Source organism: Xiphophorus maculatus, chromosome 19 (genome assembly GCF_002775205.1).
Source record: "Xiphophorus maculatus strain JP 163 A chromosome 19, X_maculatus-5.0-male, whole genome shotgun sequence".
Classification (NCBI taxonomy): Eukaryota; Metazoa; Chordata; class Actinopteri; order Cyprinodontiformes; family Poeciliidae; genus Xiphophorus; species Xiphophorus maculatus.
This window is the reverse complement of record NC_036461.1, coordinates 24,641,177-24,664,131: the sequence shown is the minus strand read 5'-3', so window position 1 is coordinate 24,664,131 and position 22,955 is coordinate 24,641,177. Positions and strand designations below refer to the sequence as shown.

Sequence of the window (22,955 nt, the reverse complement as noted above, 5' to 3'; positions counted from 1 at the left end):
TTTCCCTTCTTAGCCGGGGTCATAGCGGTGATCTGAACACGATTTACAATAGCAAAGCTGAGAGAAAACAAACAATCACCACTAGCTCTATCAGCCCAGATTCTTCATTTTGTTTTTTTTGCTTGTTTGTTTCTAGAAAAAAAAACAACAAAAAAAACACAAACCACCAAAGTTTCAGTCTGACCATTAAATCATCGCCCCAGAGGAATCTGTCTCTTCACTTTCCTTCTGGGTTTCAATGTACTGACCACACAGAGGACACGCAGGGGACACGCCAGCTCGGAGAACAAGCGCGGCCTTGTTGAACGTTCGCACTCCCACCTCGCTGGCGTCGAGTCTTCCAGAAGGAGAGAGAGAAGATGGATCATATAACTCTGAATTTTTCTCATGGATCTTTGTGGTCAAGCAAAAAGTCTCCTCTGGCAGCAGGCCCATGTATTTCAATTCCTAAATAAAGCTGGATCCTCAAATGCTTCCTCCTCGTGCTGCATGCTGGAGAAAAGCTCCACCCTCTGACCACAGAAAACTCCAGAGGTTGGCTGCCAACCCTTGGCCTCCTGAGATTATAGCTTTAATTCCCTTGCATAATTCTGATCCCATTATCAATAAAAGATTGGACACGAAATTAGTCTGCTAACACAATTCGTACGATGAATCAGCTAAATTGGGAAACCGGATAAAGATGTGTGGGGAGAAAAATAGATGACTCAGGGTTCGAACAAGGTCGTCGTCACTGACGATGGATAAAGAAACTCACCATAATGCGAGTTATCGATAACTCACAACTGCTGTGAGTTATTGATAACTCACCAGAATGTGGTGAGTTATCAATATCGTCTTCACAGAACAACTTTAGCTAGTAGCTTCCACATTGTTAGAAAAGGAGACTATTATAGAAATGAGTTGAGCCAACTCACATCCAAGCTTTGAAGTTAGTACAGTACTTTGTAGGTGGCAGATGTCAAGAAAAGCTGGTTGGTGGAAGGCTAACAGCTGGACAAGTTGACCCAGTTGGGGTCAAAACCTGAAAATGTTTCCATGCGTGAGATATCAGTGGATATTACACAGCTGCACATTCGCACAAGACTGTTGTTCTCTGGTATTCTGCTGTATTGCCCTCCCTGAACTACAGCTATACTACAACTCAAAGTTACGATGGTTGAGTTCGGCAATGGCATCAGTCTGTCCGATCAGCAGGAGAGTCGTTACTCCACTCTAAAGGCCCGGGTCTACCTTACTGCACCAGATGTCTTTGACAGAATTTATACGTCAATAACTCCCCCCACTGCCTTTGCTCAAGCCTCACCGCATTCCCTGCGGTTCTTTTTTTAAACGGTGAATGCTGCTACAGAAGAATACTCCTCTCCAAATGGAGAGAAAGACAGATTTTCTATCACGATGTCAGAAACTGCAGGTACAACCAGGCGCCACTCCACCAAGAGTGGAGTAAACCTGTTACGGTTCAGCGTCACAGTCTCGTTTGTACCGCAGCATCAAAAATGGTGTAACTTCTAGCTGACTGAAGATGGCCTGAACCACCTCGTCCAGTGAAATGTCTGGTAAGTTTTGATGACGGCGGTATCTCAAATGCAAAAAAAACGGAGGAAACCAAGGTAAAGTACCAAACGTGTTTTTACAGGCCTCAAGTTCCGATGTGAAAAAGAAATATTGGTATTAGCGATGCCTATTTGAGACTATCTACAGAGATCTTGTTTTTTTAAAGTCGAGACTTTTCGGGTTGGATGATAACCCTGGAGTGACATTACAGGTGGAGGTACAGAGTATTTGGTAAGTATCTTGCAGATTGGTGGCAGACAGTAAGTACTCTAGGTAAGTAAATGTGTGTAATCTTTCTCACTTGTTGGTTAACGGCCTCTCCAGATAGATTGGGGAACATTGCCATTGACAAGCTAGTAAACCAACCAACTAGGTCCAGTATTTCCTCTTAAGAAGGACTATTTTCTAGGTTGGAGTACTTGCATTGGTGATTTTCGAATGCGAAGATTGAACTGGAGGTCGATGAAGACGATTCCCAGGATTCAGGCAACCATATTTAACAATCCGGCAACTGGAGGAAATGAGCACTGGCTCTAAATCCAGGTCAATTCTTTCAGAAGACTCAAGCAAACCCCAAAATCTCTCCGAACAGATGACCGAAACAAAGGGTCAAAAAACCTTAACTTCTGGGCATGTTCTGAGAATAAATCAAGAAATGGGTCTCCAACGGATCTGCAAGATCTCACGACATGGAAGCCACAAAACTATTCATGTCACTGTTCATTTTCTCTTCTGTCTTCATTTGCACTAAATTAGTTTAAAGGACTCACGCAATGCCGTTCTCTGCAGCTAAGACTTCACGGGCAATAAACTCCATGACATTCCTCTCCTCGCATGTCACCTCACGGCTTAGTTGCGCCATTGTACCCAGCATGCCTTTCTCTCCCGCTACTGCCGAGCTGGCGCTTCACGCGAAGATCTGGAGGAAATGGCAGCAAGGATGAAAGAAAACTAAATGGACCGAAGCGAGCTAAACGAACAAGAACAGAAAAAGAAAGCAACCCAGCAAACAGCAACGCCATCTGCCTTCAGTTACCATTGCACGACAGAACACGTGTGGATAGCATTGCCAGTGCATGGCTGTTTTTAATTTTTTTTTATGTGCAGGCCAGACCTAGCTGCTTTGTATAACACTCAGGAACTGCAGCAAGGCTGGCGGAGTGCAGCGGGGGAATCCCATCAAACACCTTCGCCCTGCTTTCCCTTGCTGTAGGTTTAACCCGCGCTAAACGGAGCGTGTGCAGAAGGCCGAGCAAGCTGCAATTACAGCGCTGATTACAGATCAGCTCCACCGTCAGGCTTTTTTTTTTTCTATTCCAGAGGGAATGACTTTGCACAAGAGGGTGGAGGAGGTTCTGCAGAGAAATTGGGAAGCCCCCACGAGGGATCAAGTAAGAGGAAATATGAACCGTAGTTTCACAATGACCGCACATACCGATGCAAATTTCTGATGTTATTTTTTTTGGTAAACCTCCGTGTGGCTTTCTGCGCTGCTCAAAAGCAATGCAAGAGTGACATCTGCTGGCGACGATTTACCCTATATATTCCTTTATTTAATCAGGTAAACCCCGTTGAGATCTAGATCTCATTTTCAAGAGGGACCTGAGCAAAAATTTGCAATACATAGCAACAAGATACAAGATAAAAACAATTAATACATATGCACAAGTATAAAACAATAAAAACAATGACACTGTTTCATAGAATCTTGTTGCCTATCTTTAAGAAATGCTCGAAATAAGTCCAGTGAAATGATTTCCGACATCTTAAGTTCAGACTGCAACTGATTCCACGCTGTGGGGCCAACACACTGAATGCCTGCTTCCCTTTATCAGTTCGAAAGCGCGAGACATGCAGAAGAATAATGTTATTGGAGCGAAGAGAACGAAAACTGACAGTTCTATGTAGGAGAGTGGATACTGTTTACAAAACCCTACTGTGTTTTGTAAACAATATTGTCTTTATTTTTATTATTTTTGCTCGACGACCTGAAATGTCGGGTCCGTTTTTAATCATTTAAAAAATATGTTTTTAATTGCATGACTGCAATCTAGCGCGGTTTTAACTTAAACATTTTTACATCAGTTAAGTAGTTTTAGAGCCCAACTTAAAACCCAAATATTATTCTAAAAAGTATGAAATAGGAAAGGAAGTTCAAATTGTAAAAAGTGGGATTTTTTTTTGTGGTTTAAATTTCAGACATGCGAGTACTTTCTATATCAACTGAGGACTGAAGCAGATGATGGTATCAATGCAGGAAAGTTGAAATTATGATCAAAAGGTTAGGGCAATAATAGTACGTTTCTATGTGATTGTGTGGGAAAACAGAAGATCTTTCACACAGATGTAGAAAGAAACAAGAGGTGCAAAAATGCTGGTCAGAACTGGAGCAGAAATGACATATTCCTCAATGTTGGCAGAAGTTTTATATTTCAGGCTATAGTTTTGTCTCAAGCAGTCATTCAAGACGGCAAGACATGACGACAGACTGAAGTCACCAAAAAGGAGCTTTTCATTTTATCCAGTGTGCCAGTTTGTTAAGTCTCCAAACTTGATAATTGAACACTTCTGACTTTTTCCTACATGTCACCGTGTTGTTTTTCCAACATGTTAATTTAAACTGGAGCTAAGGACGTCTTTGTGTAATGAACTGTTTTTATATTAATCCAATCAAAGAAACGCTTAGCTACGTCAACCGCTTGCAGAAATGAGAAAAAAAAAATTGTTTTATAAAGTTTTTATTGTTAAACTTTTATTCAAAGAAATGAAGAGCAGAAGCTGCCCGGAGTGGAGTGAAAATGCTACAAGCCTTAAATAACGATCAGGAAAAAAAACAACAAAAAAAAAAAACAACTGACCAATTGTGGGATTTCCAAATGAACGAATCCGTTTTTAAGGAGATTATAGAAAATATTTGTGTGTGTCAATAGTCCGTGAAGTTCATCACAAGTCCTGGAAAAACAATGAGACGTGTGTGAAAATGCAGGTGAAACGATAGACACACCTTTTTCTAGCAACGAGTGATTTTTGTAACTTTGAATCAGATGCTTGAATTTTTGGAAAAAAGAAAATACTAAAAAAAATACTTAAATAGACAAAGTCTCTCAACTGTATACAGCACTGCAAACCAGACCCTCATGGCATCCCCCCTCACTTTGTCCTTTCTTATTGCCTTTCAGCATGCATACAGTCTGCTGCCTCAGCTGCAGGTCAGCAGCAATTTAGGAGGTTCCTAAAGTAAACATTCATAACAGCAAAAAAACAAAAACCCCTGAAAACATTAGAACAGAAAATGACAGCAACATAATCCATGTCCAAGCAGTACGAACACACCATGTACTACGTTTGGAGTGAATAAAATGTTTTTTTCTCCCAAAAAAAGTCTGAATGTGCTTATGGTGAAAATTTCAGTAAAATATATACACTGCAACTCAAACTTACGTGACAACTGAACATCTTACATTAAAGGAGTTCCTGCCTCATAACTTCCTGTGTTTTTTTTGTTTTTTTTTTAAACCAGAGGCTTAATACATTTTATTGCACGTGGTTCATCTTAAGTTACACAAGTGCTGCTTTCATGGTTTTTCGTTTTTTATGTTACTCGATTCTGTCTTTACTGGAACACGGTAAGCGAAACTTTAATCAGTAAAGCATTACGTCGTAAACCGGGAAGGAAGCTGCAGCCGCAGATCATCTGCTGTGTGCGGAGAGCTGCTCAGACTTCAAACTGTAGTTTTGAACGTCTTTGGTCGTTGCTGCATTCATATTAAATCAAATCTAGTTTACTTTAAGACGTTTGCCACACACCAAAGTCCAGATTCATATTAATCATCCAGAGGTTTAATTTGAACTGAACTTAAACCTGTGGCAATTGTTCCCATTTTAAACATCAGCATTTTCACGTGAATATGATGAAGCTAGATAGATTTGACATATTAAGAATTAAAACTAGCCTACCAGCAGAATGCCGAATGATGTTTGTGTGTGTTTATGTGTGCAGAATGAAATGACCCATTTGTAGAGTGAAATTCACAGACCAAAACTTGTTAGAATTCAAAGAAGAAGAAAAAAACTATTTTTGAAAAACAATGCATAGCATAAAACAGCGAATCAAAGTTCGTCTGTACTGCACTTCATACCTACGCCGCACGTAAAAACACGTGTGAGGAAAGTTTTTGTTGTTGTTCCAGTTGGAGCCTGCTGCTCAGGTGGAGAGAGCCGAGGTAGAAGTCCCCCGCTTTTAACAGAGGAGGGAGGGGAGTACAGTGGGGTGCGTCTTGGGTTGGGGGTGGGAAGATTCTGGACCCCTCCTTCTTAATACTGCTGTTCAGAACCACAGCTCCTCCATCTCCGGCTGACTCCACTGTGCTCCTATCGAACAAAGAACGGGAATCCCGCGCCGACTCTCTAGCCGTCCTCCTCGTCTTCCTCGCGGCTTGCCACCGCTCTCTTCCTCAGGGCTTCGTCGGGGTAGCCCTGGCCCTCGGGGGACTGCCTTTGCCTTCTCCAGGCCCTGCCCTGGTCTTCTTCCTCCTCCTCGTCGTCATCCTCCTCGCCGTCAGCCTCCTGGTCCTCGTCTTGATTCTGGATCAGTCGGGACTGCTCCATTGACTGTTTCTCTGCAGAATCGCACAAGCAACATAAGGGAGGCTCTGAGCTAGCTACAAGCTACACTAAAACCTTTTCTTACATGAGAGATTGAAAAGTATCCAAACCCCTTGAACCTCTTCAAATTTTGTAACCTTACAATCAAACTTCAATGTACAAAAAAAAAACAAAAACAATTTGAAAATGTGGCGATCACCTGAAAATGATGCAGGGTTTCCCCTAGTGTATTATAAGCCTGGCAGGCCACCAGGCTTAACTTGTCAAGCATTACACAGCTTGTTTTAATAACTGGCTGATTACTGAGGATTATTTTCTTGTGCGTTTGCCTTTTCTCACACTATAGTTGTTGTTTAAGTATTGTCAATGATGTAGGGTTTCCCCCAGTGTATTATAAGCCTGGCGGGCCACCAGGCTTTACTTGCCCACCTGCCAGACTAAGCGCTGTTTTGTTTATTTTGCATAAGGGTTTTTACACACCAGTAACAGTTACTGTTAAGACAGACTAAGCTGGGTTTATAGTCAAAGCATTAACAGGGTGCACACCTATTGTGCTGTCCAATCCCGTTGACCCCAAACGCTATTATTTCAAAATTATGATGCCTGTTTGTGCAACTCTGCATCTTTGTAACTTTTAAAAGATTTTTAAACACAAAAACTTCAGCTTCTATGTGCCACAAATCTGGAACAAACTTCCAGAAAACTGCAAAACAGCTGAAACACAGAGTTCCTTTAAATCAGGGCTAAAATCCCCCACCTGTTTAGAGTTGCCTTTGAACCATAAGAAGTGGAACATTGAACGGACTGTATGATCTGTATCGATTATGGCACTGGACAAAATGTAATGACTGTGACTGATTTCTCAATTGTTGACTACGTGTTGTTTTTATGATGTTGAACTGCCTTGTTGCTGAAATGTGCTGTACAAATAAACTTGATTGATTGAAAAACACAGTTGGCTGATGGTGGACTGCACTAGTGCCTCTACCACCAAGCTTAGCAGGTTCTCTGTGATTTATCCTTTTTCTTCCTCTTCACAATCACGCATTATTGGATCATTTGTCACTTGAAATTCTTTAAAAATATATATACATTCAAGTTTGTGGTTGAAACCAAAATCTGAAACTGTTCATAAAGTATTAAGACTTCTCCAAGTCACAGCACGATATAAATATTAATGCAAAAACTCACTCTGGTAGTAATCGTGTGAGGAAAATCGTCGGGAAGGAAAGACGTAATCTGCGATGAACACTAGCAACTAAAATGACAAAAGCATTAAGATTATGTAAATTTTTCACAGTACGTTTGAGTCACAACTTTCTCATGGAGTGACACAGAAGTACTCACAAGACCCAACGTCAGGCCAGCAAACAAGGTGACCAGGCCAAAGATGACATATGAACCCCAAACAGGAATCCCCAGCTGCTCCGTCATGTAGTTATGGCAACGCTGGGAAACAAAACACGGCTCTCACATGTTTTTGGCCTTGAAATGATTTGAATTCCATCTTCTGCTGTCATATTTGCTTTTTATTACACACCAATCACAAGCAGTCCTCTCAAAATACGGTCTGCAAAAATCAATGAGTGGGCCATTTACTTACTCGGATGAACATGGAGAGCTTGAACAAAGCCGACATCGAGTTCATCCTGTCAAAAGAGGAGGCGAACGCAGCATGTAACTCGACGCAAATCTCTCAGTCAGTCACAAAAACATCTGCATGCTCGCGCGTCGCTTTTTAAAGCCCACAAGAAGACGCCAAGAATAGAGTTAACATCCACTGACGTTTTCTGAGATTTCAAAAACACAGAAGGACGCAAACGAGAGATTTTTTTTTAGCCACTTACAAAAATGAGGACGGCCCGAACCACGAAGAAATGGGCTCCGTGTTTTTCCATTTCTGTTCGTCGACGAAGCTGAGGAAATCTTCTTTGGTACGAGCGCCGTGGTACTTGCGGAAAACGCCATCCTTGCAGCTGAAAAAACCCAAAAATCTCAGTGACAAAATTAACGGGGCTTTTAGAGGGAGCTCAGGTTTTTCCTCAAACTCCTGATTAAAAAAGAAATCTTAATTTCCATTTATTTGACTAGTGTTATTTCTAATGTCTATAATAGCGGTTTCTGTGGCACAAAAGTCAAACAGGAAATACACTTTTACACTTTAAAGCTGTTTCTGCAACAGCAGGATGTTCAAAAAATGTATCTTATCTTTATTTAACTTCTAAAAGCAACATCACCAAATGGACACCACAAATAAACAGAACGATCACCTGTTAAAAATAAGTAACCCACCTATAATAACAGTTTGGTTTTTTTAATAATAATGAGAGATTCTAACATATACCTCAGAGTGTGTGCAGCATTCAACTACGTTTGCAGCAATTATCTTTAGGTACTGCTGAAAAAAAAAAAAAAAAAACACAAACACAAAAAAGCGGAAGCAATGGAAACCACAAACCCTGCAGATACGTACTGATATATTGTAGGAAGTGAAGTTATGATGAATCGCCCACTCAGACCTTACAGAGGAAAGAGACGACAGTCAGCAGGAAGGACTTTTGTTTTTGCAGCCTCACATTAATGCATTAGCTTGTGTCAGATCTATCCCAGTAAAACACATTACAGATTACAGTTTAAACCAGGAGTCGGCAACCCGCGGCTCTTTAGCGCTGCCCTAGTGGCTCTCTGGAGCCATTTCAAAAACGTTTGAATATTTTAAAAGATGGGGGTGGGAAATATATTTTTTGTTTTAATGTGGTTTCTGTAGGAGGACAAACGTGACACGATCATTCTTAACGTTTTCCAATGCTATAAAAATGTGTAGAATAAATATTCAATTTCAACATTTCCGTCAACAAAGATTTGTGTCATAGCCTGTGATGTTTCTTTCAGCTGGGCGGGGCGCGAGGCAGGTGGCTGCTGTAAACATACCGACGGGTGTGTAGTGAGCCATGGAGAGCAAAGGGGAAAAGAGACAAATAGCCGAGAAGAGATTCTGCAATTCTTGGACCGAATCATTTGCAGTCATTGCCAATGCGGAAGGATTACCTGGATGTTTGCTCTGTAGCGACAAGTTGTCAAATAACAAAATGAGTACCATACTCTCCGGACTATAGAGCGCACCTTACTATAAGCCTCACCTACAAACTAAAGAAAAAAGAAAGAAAGAAAACAAAACAAAAACGTTTTTTTTTCCCAGCCGCATGGTTCAAAGCGTGGGGGAAAAGTACCGGTTTATAGTCCGAAAAACAGGGTAAAGTGGAAAGACATTTTCAGGGAAGGTACGTTACATTAGCTGCCAGGTCAAGATTAAAGTTACATCTTACATGTCCGTAAACAGAAGTCACATTAAACAGGTAAGAACACAATCTGGCCATATAGGCACATATATTTAGTAACAAAGTTGTTGTTTTTATCAATTGATTAGTGATTTTTGTCAGTATATATTTAGAATGACACTTAGCGATATTATTGGGTTTTGTTGCGTGTCAAAAGAGAAGAGGATGCCGCTATGTTTTACCGTTGCACTGACTTGCTTGGCAGTTGCACAGAAATCAAACTTAAAGTGTATTAAATTGATTTTATATACTTTACCTTTTCAAAAGGCATTGCTTTATTTTTAGAACTGCAGGTTGCGTTTTATTGCACTCCGTTTGCTGCCCGGATAAGGGGCACGTTAAGTTTTGGGTTTTTTTCCGATCACACACTTAAGAGGGATTATTTACAAGGAGCGATCTCGTTATGCAAACTGCATTTGGGAGCAGGTTTTCCAAGTTCCAACAGGAAAAATATCTTTCCCTGCTGAATATTTATAATAAAAATTATATCAAAAATCTGATTTCTTTAAATTTACCAATGCAACGAAACATAAAACATTCATTTTGTAACGGGAGGTAAACTTAAAGCACCATGGCACAACAGAGTAGTGCGTCATTCCTTCCAGGACGCACCGCAGGGAAAATAAACATTTAATCATGAATGCTCAAGAATGTATGCACTTAGTCGTTTTGATAATAGGATAAAATAGCTAATATAAACATTTAAATCCCGTTTTACCTTTATTATACCTTTATTTTTTTTCCCGGCTCCAGACAGATTTGTTTTGAGTACTTCAGATAGTCGCAGGACGCCTGAACTAATTAGTGTTGCCCAGCTTGGGGTTGCTTACCAGGTTGCTCTGTCACATCCACCTTGGCGACGTTGATGCCCATGTCATCCCCCCAGTCCGCGAACTCTTTCCACACCGCCTGCAGCTGCTGGCACGCAGGACACCAGGGCGCGTAGCTGCGGGGGGAAATGTTTAAAAAGCTTTCAATTTCTCTTGCACGTCGTGCAGCTCGACATCATTAGCCCTCAAGTTAGCATCGCCCCCAAAAGGCCGGTTAGCAGTGTATATTTGCTTAGAAAGCTTGACTTTTTCGTAGCGCTATGTGACTAAATTAAGATAGACATAAACTTATTTTAAGCTGGTTTAGCTAACGCGGGAACTCCGGTTTTAGTTCAAAACAGAAACTGCAAAACTAGCTGGTTAGCCTGTTAGCGGGACACTGACAACTCAATCATCCATTCTCCGGTCATTATCTTCTCCCAGTCCCCGTCCGTCACGTCCTTGAGGCTGTCGGGCTTGGCCGAGGCTGGCAGCGACGATGAAAATGTCAGCAGAAGGAGAAAAGGACATGTCCAGGAGCGGAGACCCGCTCCCCGAGAGAAAAACAGCGTGATTCCACTCATGCTGCTAGTTAGCCGACGAGCCGTGTCCATTCCACAAGTCACTTCCGGTGTGCGCCTTCGCTGTAGCGGTAGTGACGTCAGAGCCAGCTGATGGCTAGATAGATAGATAAGCGCTTATTGTTTTCATCAGGTGTAGGTGTTGTTTATATAATATTCAAACGTTAAAAAGTATCATGTTTTAAAGCTAACGATATTTGTTTGACTACCTTGTTCTTAAAATGTTTAAACAAGCATCTTTCGCCAGCCAATATTATTCAAAATGTGGACCAAAACCCCCCAAATTAAATCAAATTAATATCAATACATGAAGGAGCAGTGATAAAAATCTAAATTAACCCGTTTAATCCCAAATTTTGTCCTGCAAAATAAGTGCATGCGTTTCAAACCTTGGACCTCCCTAACACATGATATTTATGAATTATTACATTTTATGTTGGTTATGTTAGTGAAAATGTAGGTTTTTATACTCGGCAACAATTGTTGCCGGTGGGAAACTGCATAGTCTAAATTACACAAATATGGCCTCTTTATAGATAGAAAAAAATAAGAAAAATTATGACATGGATAGCCTATTATAACAAAGAATGGTTACAAGAGTGTTTAGAAATATTTTAGATATATAAAAATTCAATCCAACAGCCTGCAGATGTTATTGTCTCAGTGTGCCAAGCGACCTTTGACCTCATTAGGTCATTTTATCAATGAGGTAAGATTGGGTGAAAATGTTAGTATGAACAAATATGCATCTGGGAGGAAATTGTCCCTGTTCCACCAGACCAAGCAGTACATCCTGGCCCTGTCCTAAACTAGTTTCAGGCGTGGCGTCATCTTGTAGTCGTCATTCAGTGCAGAGCCACACTTTGTGTAAAGGATCGCCTTTTGGGGGGGGGGGGGGGTGAAGGTGGGGAGGGTTTCAACTGTGGGAATGACAGTGATGTGGAAGACATCATTTTGAGGTTCCTTCAGGTCTAGAAGATCTAAAATATCTGATAGTTTTAAGCTGTGTGGGAACAGCAGGGCATATAGAATAAACAAAGAATCTAGAATAAGCAAAGCTATATATATATAGTGCTGTCTATGTATTATGCTAGCGGCAACAGTTGTTGCCATGCTTACATTCACTCTTATGATCAAAATATTAATGAAGGGATACAATTTTATTTATATATCAGTGGAAGACACTTGAAAGAGCATATGTTCAAAAATATTTTATTTATATTTGTTTATTAAAGTATTTTACTGACTTCCTCTTGTACAAGTTTGTGACTGACATTTACCTCCAGCGTTACAGGATAAAAAGGCCTGGTCATGTGACCTTTCACACTAGATGAAATTAATATTGCTTATAGAAGACACATTCTTATTTCATTATAAAACTTCAATTAGCTGCCAAAAGTGAAAATAATTATTTTAGAGCTTCCATAAGTTAGATAACATGTCTGGCAACAATTGTTGCCGGTGGGATTAAATGGGTTAATAGTACTTTATGAGTACATCACTGTAGTAGCTGTGTCAGCTAACAAACTACTGCAGTCGTCATACATGGAGTAAAACATTTCAAAACTTTAATTCTTTTAATTTAAATTATTATGGTTTACATATAATAAAAACCCAAATTCAGTGTCTCAAAAAAGTAGAATATTACATCAAATAAATAACAAAAAAGAAATGTCAAGCTTCTAAGAAGTATTCTGAATTCTACGTACTCAATGCTTGCGTTTTGTTTGTTTTTTATCCTCTCTAAAGCACTTCCTCTACAAAAAGGTAAGTGCTATTTCATACAGTAAATGTATGAAAAAGTTATTGTTGACTGATACTTTTGCCAAATAGTGCCACCCTGTTAAATCTTATCCAATCTTGCCAGCCCAGGAGATAATACTAACAGGATATTGAAGCCACTCAAGTGTGTTGCCGCTCAAAAACCTGAATATCGTATTATGCAGACATGTTCTATATACATATTCATAGCTTTATCTACACACTCTTTTCTGTGAGTCCTGCTCCATGAATCTGAGTGAATGTGCTGAATGAGAGCAGTTATTATCGCTGGGAACCTGCAGGCAGATTGCACCAGCGGACGACTATCAGTGCGCCTCACACTCTAAAAATACCTCCCAGATGACATCCTTTTGTGAACCTACCTACGGCCCCCGTTCTCCAACCATCAGCTCTGCTCCACTTACAGCAAAAAAAAAAAAAAAAAAAGGGATCTTCTTCCTGTCCAAAACTCATTGACGTCTCTGCTTTAACGTAATGCACCAACGAGGAAAAATAAGAAGCAGACCACGGAGGGGTGATCTCGATTGGTGTTGTTCCATCAAACTCTTCTGCTCTGTTTGGTTTCCTGCTGTTTAGAGGTGCTTACTGTGTACTAAACATGCTTCCGATTGTTCTGTTGTGCCTCTTACACCAACAGTGGGTTTTTTTCATGTTAGATTCGCTCATGTAATTGGAAACACTCACTTAGATCTGCCAGATTCTTCTAATTTTACATTTAATTTGCTATTGATTAAACTCCTTATCAGAGACTGATTGTTTCCATGGTGATTTCTCGAGTGCGGCTCAGAGGGAAGATCACAGATATTTCCCTCTGTGGTATAAAAACCCTTCTTGTTCTTTTCTCACTGTTGTGACCACAAGTTTATACACATAAAAAACAATTTTTAGCTATACTTTTTTCACACGTAATTCTTATTTCTTTTCTGATTAAATCAAATGTCAGCCACGCAGTTTCAGGATTGCAGAGCACTATGGGCTTTTCAAGTGTTTATTTTTGACAACTGTTTTTGTAGGTCACAATACTGAAAATTCAGAAAAATGCATGTACTTTTGATACTAAGAGTGCAGAATTTAAGATTGTACCCTAAGAAGGTCCAGGACTAATGTTGCACTCAGAGATATTCCAATCTTCCTACCGTAAACATCATTCCAAGTCTTTAAATATAGGGATTTGCAGGTCAAATAATAGTATTTTATTGAAAGAAATTGATATACATTAAAAACTAGCAGCTTTAATAGAGTAGAATAGAATATACTTGATCAATCCCCAAGCGGAAATTGCTTTCTTAGTCAACATTGTTATAGATAAGCTCCTAGGAATGTGCAAAAATAATTAATGTTGTAAAAAAATCAATTGACAAAAATTTAGAAAGTAAAAAGACGAGAGGAGTGATAGCAACAGGCTGCGTACATGTTGACTCATGCACACTAAGGCTAGCAGTAAATAACACTAACATCAATAATAGCTCACCACTGAAGTTCTAATTCCTCTTGACTTCAGATTTCCTTCAGAGGGGCTCAGCCTGACTTCTTGCTAATTTTGTAGCTCTATAGGCATTTTTGGGCCATCAACACACATTCCATCCATCCTTCTATCAATGGATGGATGGACACTATCACCAATGGAGACTGTTGGTGGCACTAGCCTACAGTCTAGCACTAGCATGTTTCGTGTCTGTTTTGATACGAGTTGTCAACACATCAGCTTGTGTTATAATTAAGTATGATTGCAGTTAAGTATGTCTTGGCACATTAGAGGACAGTAGGTTACATGACAGATAAACAGGGAGCTGCGCCAGCTGACAGCTTTTGTAGTTTTTGAAGACAAACAGAAAAAAGACTCATTAGCTGGACAACGCAATGCACACGGACTATAAGACAGTTTTGGGAATCCTACATGAAAACAGGACATTATGTTAGTCAGTGACTCTGATACCAGTCGCCTTCAGGTTGCTTGATAGGAAAACATCAATACAGCACAAGTTGTTCCATAAATTAAGAAATTGATCTGGATAAAATTTCCAGTCTCAATTAGTGACGTTGCAGCCTGTTGGGTTGATTATTTCTATAACAACAGAACAACAGTAAGGTAACCTACACCACTGAAGCTGAAAGTTTTCACTGAGTTCTACCACATTCTGTTTCATATGGAGCATATTGTTGTCTTTTTTCTTGAATGTAGGTGACAGTAAGACAGAGCTTCTGCATTCAGACTACAAACTCTCGATTTGTACCAGTAATTATCTGATTCATGGATAGTATCTATGATTTATTCTGTAGTATATCTGACAGTTTACATGCTACTGACCTCACAGTGGTGGCACAAGATGGGTGTATCCACTAACATGTGAAGTAAAAGCCACCTACTTGAAGCTGCATTCCATCTAATGGCCAGCAGGGGGCGACAGTATTTGTTGAAAAAAAAATGGGCTAATCTCTCTACTTCTGGGTTAAGTGAACTCCGGGGCAGCTGATTGAATAGTTTTATTTAAAATAGATTATATATTAATGACTCTAATTATGAGTCATGCATGCTTTAGCATTTTAAACATGCAAATAAACAATTACCTGCTGCGCATACTCAGCCACCAGGCTCTCCTTTCAATATTCAACCTATATTTTAATCCTTTCAATAACGTTTGATGTATAAACTGTGTTGCATAAGACGTGTCCATGCCGCGGTACGAACTGTGTGTCCATTTTGTGCGGAGCTGCGCAGTTACTCAGTTCTCATGTGAAAGCTGGTGGTATTCAGTAATTTCAAGGTTTCAAGTATGATGAGTGAGAAGTGGCAGTGTGTGGGTGTGAGGCAGCACAGTGGAGCCTTTCAATCGGAGAGTGCACCACATAATATTCTACAACTAATCTCTCTGGGTGTTTCACCGCTCTGCGCCTCCAGAACTCACATTCACTCTGACTAAAAATCCAGCTGTACACCATATTAGCAATGAAGCCACCACAATTATATCCGTTTGTCCAATGCACAGGAAAAGCCTCGGTCTAAAATCTAAAATGATTTTAGACAGGGGCACGTGGTTTAGGTGGTACATGTCAAACATTTAAATGTACAGTATTTCTCTTTAAAATATTTGATTTAGCAAAATTAACTATTAAGTTTGTTGTTTTTTCCTCTTAATAATTTAAAACATCGGTTAAAAACAGAATTTTTTGATAATTCAGGGCATATTTGTCTGATATTGACATTTATTTAACAGTGTTAAAATATTTAGGTGGGACAAACCCCCCTCCCAGAAAAACAGAAGAAATCTGTTAACCTTTTTACGTTAAAACTTACCTTTATTTTAACATCTATATATGACATGATTGTGTAACGGAGGAAGATGCAGAACTTTTTCTACAGACATGATTTAAATGGGACAGTAATTATGTTATCTTCAGTTGTTAGAAGCATATATATATATTTATTAAATATGACTTAAAAGAAATTTGACTTTGTAATTTGACACCTTGAAAGCCCCTAGGTGGAGCTAGCTCCTCGAAGGCGGAGCTAGATCCGCCCAGGCGTTTTGCACAGCTGAGTGGTTGCTATGGGAGATAAAAGGATTTCATCAAACATGCATGAAGGAATCAAAGTAACACTGCAGGTATGTTTTGATGAGGGAATAACATTATAACATGATGTAAAAGCTCAAGAGTCAATTTTTACGTAATGCTGCCCCTTTAGCTACATAGCAGATACCGATACACTGCTGCCTTTTTGGCATAGCAACAAAACCGTCATTGCAAAAATTTCTCTTCTTGTCAGTTTAAAAAGTTCCCCTCTGTGTCAGAACGTGCTGACAACAGTTGGCATTGTTTTATTAGTTTCAGAGTCTATTGTGCTGTTATTGAGAGGAAAACTCTGCTCTTAGAGCTTTTACTGCATATTGGCTAAAAACGCAATGAGAACAGCTTTATGTTCAGTTCCCTCACCTTAACCCAATGGTTCCCAAAGTGAGGGGCGCGCCCCTTGGGGGGGCACAGTGCCATTGCAGGAGGGGCGCAGGAAGCGGTATGGATGAACGAAAAAAAAAAGTTACACAAAAGTGTTTACTGTAAAGATGGTTTGTAGTTTGTTTTGTTACAACCTGAAGTGTGAAATAAACTTCAGTGGAGTTTGAACACAAAACATGTCTATAGGTTTATGTCTGGTTGAACAATGTGTGTGCCCAGTTGATTTTTTTTTTCCTTTTTTGTTGGGGGGGACTTTATTGTAATCCATAGGGGGGGCCAGAAAATCTTTGGGAACCACTGCCTTAATCGGAATGTGTTTTTGTTTTTAGCGTCAGCAAGCATTTGCAGAGACATTAGCGACATGTTTGTACGCTTTACGAAGGGAATAAATTAACTTCTACCACATCTTGTCCTCCAATTGAAGGTCTTTTTTTTGGTTGTTTTCTTGAAAATAAGTGTCCTGTCAGCAGAACAAGAGAACCGCATACATTAGGTACTTAGAAAGACGAATAAAGAATGCCAAACACGCCTCGGAGGAGACGAGCCCAACCTGCAAATTACAACCTAATAGCATCTGTTCCAACGTCCTAATCATCATCTGGAGCCACTGGAGCTTTCCTAATTACCTGCGAGGATTCGACGTTGGCTCCATGTTGTTTTGTACGTGTTATTCGTTTTAACAATGTGACCGATTCACCGCCGACTGAACACGTTGCAGGCTTCAGGAAACATTAAGTCCACAATTTATTGTGGATAATGAAATATGATATGAAGCATGTTATGGCGAACGGGTCGGGGCGTTCAATCGTCTCTCGCGCAATCGCTGCTACTCATTTTTAGATTCAAGTGGAATCTGGGTCAAGCGTAGTTCAGACTTTGACTTCAAAAAGTTTAAATTATATTTTATACCCAAAGGTTGAAACCATACCACCTTCAAAAACGCTAAACAGCATGAGCAGATTTAAGCTCATTACGCTTTAGATGAACTAACTCATCAAACTACTGAACTTGCTTTCTTGTGATTAGCTCTCCAACAATCCTCTTTCGTTGAGATTTGCCTGTTATTTATTTCGCCGTCGCCCGAGGGGCACCATTAAAATTCAACCCATTTGCCACGTTTAAGATCTTTTTACCTCTGGATGATAAATGGTGACGGTATGCATGAGCCACCAGGCCCTAGATAAGGAATTCTAATTTTGAAACTTGAAAGATCAGCATTCCCAAATCATTTTCAGCCCGCGTGGAGAGAAATATCAAACTGTTTGTGTCAACATGGTAATCCTTGCTCTGGAAAGCTAAATTTCTACCCGAAGCGGTGCAGTAGTCAATCAGCATGCTTCATAATGCTTGATAATTGATGAGGTTTTCCAAAGTGCTTTCCAAACTCCTCCCCCCCTCTCCGTCTCCTTTCTGGCGTGCAATTCGTTGAGTAAGATTAAGCCCAAATCTCGGCTTAATATGCAGGTGCGTCTAAAAAAAAAAGAAAAAAAAAAGTGAAAATTCTGGGAAAATAAATATATTTATATTCTAAAGAGTCATTACACATAAAGATGCACGTTTTAAGTGTTTTAGTTTAGATCAGTTAGTTTAGTTTTTTGTTTTATAATGTACGGAGGAATTTCTAATGTTATATTACGGACACATAATTTCGTCTGAGCTGCTATTCGGGATTCGCTTTGTGTTTCTTTAAAAGCTTCTCCTTGTTAGCCACAGAGGGAGCAAAGATTTGCCCACAAGCAGGCCGAAGACATGGGAACTGAAGACGTCTCGCTCAGAAGAGGTTTCTCTTGAGTATCAAGAACCTTTTCATTTCTATGGCCGAGTTCCTCGCAGCCATTTTGAAAACATGAACCTCTGCTTTTTTTTTTTTTCTCCTTACGTAAAATAATGAAACTTAAAGAAAGAAACAGCCACTTCTTGGAACAGGATCTGGCTGCTCGTTGGAATCTTCGTCACATCTCATCAGAACAAGACGAGCATTAACATGGACTCTTGTTTCATTTTAAACTGAATGTTTTTTTTTTGTAAAGCAGCTTTCTTTACTTCCTGGCAACGTTTCTCTCACTATCCTCTTAACGTTTGAGAAAACACGCAACCAGTAAGTACATGTTTGGATGAAAGTAAGCAACGATGTTGGTTCACACCAAATGTTTCCTATCAGCTATTTTTGGACGCTCTCCTGCAAGATGACACGGTTTTCTTTGTACTGTCCAGAGTTCAGGCCCAGCTTCTTCTTTTTCTCCCGCCGAGTTGGCTGCTAAGTCTTTATTTCATCCTTTTTTATTGTTGCTTTTTGTAGTTTTTGTTGTTCAACGCCAACGCTCCCGAGAACTCGCACACACTCACCGGACTGAAATATTTAGATTTCTTTCCATTGTGATCAGATGCCCCAATGCCTCTGTTTTCCGTAAATAATCAGCTTCTCTGAACTCAAGTGCAGTAAAGAAATGGTTGCTGACAGAAGAAAATTTGAAGATTTCCCAGTATGAACTTGCATGGATGAGTCTAACCTTGAACAAGGGTTGGTGGCTAGTTTTACATTTGCATCTCAAGTTGTTATTGTGTTTAGCGGTAACGATGCATTTCTCTGTATTTTGAACTTTAATACAATAGGAAATAGGAACTTCCAGGGAACTTTCTGCCATTTTTTATCAGTAAATGTTTCCAACCAGGAACGAGGAAATTGTACGTTTTGATTGAAGTTGAACACATTTAAGTTTCATCCTCCGTTCGACCGATCAAGCAGCACCAATAAAAACTAAAGTTTTAAACCGTTTAGTTTTTTTGTGTGGCACCACAAAATCAGTCCAAGTCCTGTTTAGCGATATTGTTTTAAAATGTCCGATTACAAAAGTAGCACTTATGATAAAACGTTTCCGCGACATTGCCTCAGGAACACAAAAATAAAGTAGGTAAGAAAGTAAGAATTAACAGAAGTTAAAGGAGGAAAAGATAAACTACTGATGTTTTCATGAAATCTGATATATCTGCTGTCTTTTGTTTTGATAGCTTGTGAGAAACATTTAAAAACAACCCTGTTAATATAGTATATCCTGTAACAATTGTTTTGTAGCTGGAAATGTTAAAAACTGCCTTGGAAATCCCAGAAAGTGATCCAGTTTGCGAATAAATTACAAAGTAGTTGCAGTTCCTAAAAGCAGCCCAGTCCAGTAGCTCTGGACTGGGCTGCTTCCCAGCATCCACTCCCCGTTGATGAGGCCGACCTCAGCGGTGCAGACCCCATAAATCAAACCTCTAGATGGATTAGCTCACACAAGACCAGTGATTCTAACTGGATGCCTCTATAGCTAACAAAGCACCAGGCTCAATGTCGGCCTCTGGCCAAACTGGCTCCGATTTATCCATTTTATAAGGCCCAAGTCCAGGAAACAACTGAAACTCTTTTCTAAATGACCAAATAACTACTAAATGTAAAATACGTTACCGCCAAGGATTGCTGACCTTATGTCAATTGTGTGGCGCACGTGTCGCCAGGGTCTTGTGATTTAACAATTTGCAGAAGCGAGACAATCAGAAACAGACGACGAATAGATTGAAAACATAACACTTTCTGTCAGTCAGCTGGTAAATAAATTATTGAGGATATTTCTTTCACACTTCTACCAAACTCTAGCCTGATTAAAAAATTTTTTTTAATAAATAATAAATAAAAAAGCAGCCCCTTGTTCTTGCGCTTTGTTTCGCGCTGAGGGTCGTAGTTAGAGGTGCGGACTCTGTTGAGGTTTTAAATTTCGCTAACGTTTAGCTGTGCTAGATCGACGCCAGGAAGCTTACCGGGAATTGCGTGTGCCGCGCAGAAAATCGTCGACATCTTTCACAGCTTCTCCTTCTGCTTGCCGATTGGAAAGTCTACGGGAGAGAATCCAAGTCAATGGGAGAAAGCCCAGATGGAGCGACGAAGCAAGACGAGAATTGAAATCGTCAAAAAAAAGAAAAAGAAAAAGAAAGCTGAAAATGAAAATGAGCTGCATTTCCCTGTCAAGCAACTCAAAGCAACAGAGAAATAGTAAATAACCGTGTATTCCTTCATTCAGAAAAGAGCTCTTATTTGTCAGAGTACAAATACGGGATCCTGGCTAATTACTTCACTAAAACACAAAGGTTCACGCTGCAACAGCTCAGCCTACGTTCCCTCACTTCTGGGGGAGGAAAGAATTTGTCAAAGCTCAACGTTCGCTGTTCAGTGCTTCACCTGGAGGCCTGTTCTCAAATCTAAAAAAAAAACCCCAACATAATAATAAAAAAAATCTTCTGTACAGGTGTTAGTGAATCTTGCGAATCTGTGTTGAGCTCCAGAATCCCAGCACAGCTCCACAGACACCTGGGTAAAGAAGTGCACAGACTGCCGGGGCTTTACAGCGCAAAGCTCAAGTCAAACAGAAATCTACATTCGGGACGCGGACAAGATGCTGAACTGTATTCCTGTTTTATCATTTTATAAAGGAGGTAGAAAACGGGACGGCAACGACTCCAATTGACTTCCACTCGTCTCCTGTGACCTGTTTCTCATGCGAGACTTGTTTTGTTTTTTTTAAAAAGCGACCGCCATCTGCTGCTCTCTGCAGCAGAAAGGGCTCAATAGATGGCGAAAGTCCTCTGAAACTCTGCTGACTTTCTGACATCTCAGCGCAATGCAGCGCCGTCCAAATGCTCCGGCGCCTTCACGCTTATGGATTCAGAACCATCTGCGCCCTTCACAAAAGTGACTCATGGAAAAATTATATTTTCATGAAATGTTTGTAAATTAGGCCCAGGGGACGGATCTGAAGAGCACGAACAATTCAGATCCCCATGCACATCTTCACAGTTTAAGCTGCAGACCTTCCTATCACTGCTGTCTATGACGGCTGTTGTTCAGCGCTCTCTAAATATGTCGCTCATGGCAACTTTTGTTTGCTTTGTGCTGGTCTTTTTTTATTAATTTTTTCTGCTTCATATCTGGGCCTGCACAGTGGCGCACCTCTTGGCCAAGTACCACTAGAGGTAGGCAACGACTCTCCTGCAACATTGCAAGGAAAACTGGATAAAAGCAACCGACACATAGATGTATGGATGGAAAATAACATTTCCGTCATAAGCCACGAGCGCGAACACGATTAAAACAGGAAAAAGATCCTGAAAATTTCACGTTTTCCACCTCTGGCTCAACGCTCTGGCTGTGCTGTTTTGATAAAAGTGGAATAAAACCCAGGGTTACAGATTCCCACCTCCCAACCCCGTGACGCTAGAAAAGGAGAAAAGAATGCTGTAATAACACGTTGCTTTGCTGCCGGTTTGGCTTGGCTCTCTGCCTCGGTGCCATGTTGTCAGCGCAGTAAAGCATCTCAGACTCCAGCTGGAATGCGAGATGCTTATTTCCAGGCGTCTTCGCGCTCACAGGCCTTCCGTAGCGCAGCTTGCTGCGCGCCGCCATAATCAGCGGTTGTCCACGGAGAGCCGCGCTGGACGCCTCGCGTGACGTGTACGAGGCTCCACGCGTACGGCAAGCCGTTTTGACATAAATTCGGTTTCGCCAGTAATGCCGTTCCGACTTCTCAGAATGTTAATTGAAGATGAATCAAATTAAGAGAAGCTATGTAATTCAAGATATCTGTAATTCATTTGGAGGATTCTGAAAAGGAATTTTGACTGGTCAAAATTACAATTTGAGACATCGCTACATTTCGCTAGTCAAAACTATGTAGCTCTTATCCAAAACTACATTTTAAGACATCTTGAATTATGTTGTCATTCGAGATATCTCGAATTAGAATTATGACTAGTTGAAACTAAACTCGCGATATCTTGAATTCACTTTATGACTAGTCATAATTTCATTGTAGATATCTGAAATGTGTGTTTCTGATAGTCAGTAATTCATTGTAGATATCTTGAACTGAAGTCTCCATACAAGTCAATGGTAAATCTGACGTCATTTCAACTAGTCGGAATGTAATTAGAGATATCTCAAATAGGTATTTTGTCTAGTCAAAATATAATTAGAGATATCTTGAATTACTAAAAAGTCTAGTCCTAAAACAATTTGAGATATCTGGAATGTAAGGGCGGCAAAAACCGAATTTATGTTAAAACGGCCTGCCATACTTGTGAGAACGCGTATATTCAGGCAGTTCGTTTTTATTTTGAAACAAAAAAATTTAAACAGACTTGTTTTTTCCCACCTTTGCACCCCGTATAAAGTAAACCATCTCAATTATTCAAGGCTGCAACTAACAGCTTAATGGCTTTAAATTTCTATCTAGGTTGGAGTTTTCCTACCTCACCCAAATCTCCTGTTTCGTAGGAATTTACGATGCTCTTCTAAGTCA

The 22,955-nt window shown here is 40.1% G+C and overlaps 1 protein-coding gene across 1 annotated transcript; it reads right to left on the bottom strand.

Annotated features, from left to right (window-relative positions):
• Window positions 1–4,279: 4,279 nt before the first annotated feature.
• On the bottom strand, window positions 4,280–10,947 carry tmx1 (thioredoxin related transmembrane protein 1). The gene is made up of 8 exons (XM_014468836.2): window positions 10,715–10,947; window positions 10,331–10,446; window positions 8,636–8,681; window positions 8,010–8,138; window positions 7,766–7,811; window positions 7,510–7,611; window positions 7,354–7,420; window positions 4,280–6,176 (listed from the first exon to the last, which is right to left on the bottom strand). The coding sequence occupies exons 1-8, from the start codon at window positions 10,921–10,923 to the stop codon at window positions 5,965–5,967; spliced, it is 927 nt and encodes a 308-aa protein (XP_014324322.1). The 5' UTR covers window positions 10,924–10,947; the 3' UTR covers window positions 4,280–5,964.
• Between the last annotated feature and the right edge of the window lie 12,008 nt (window positions 10,948–22,955).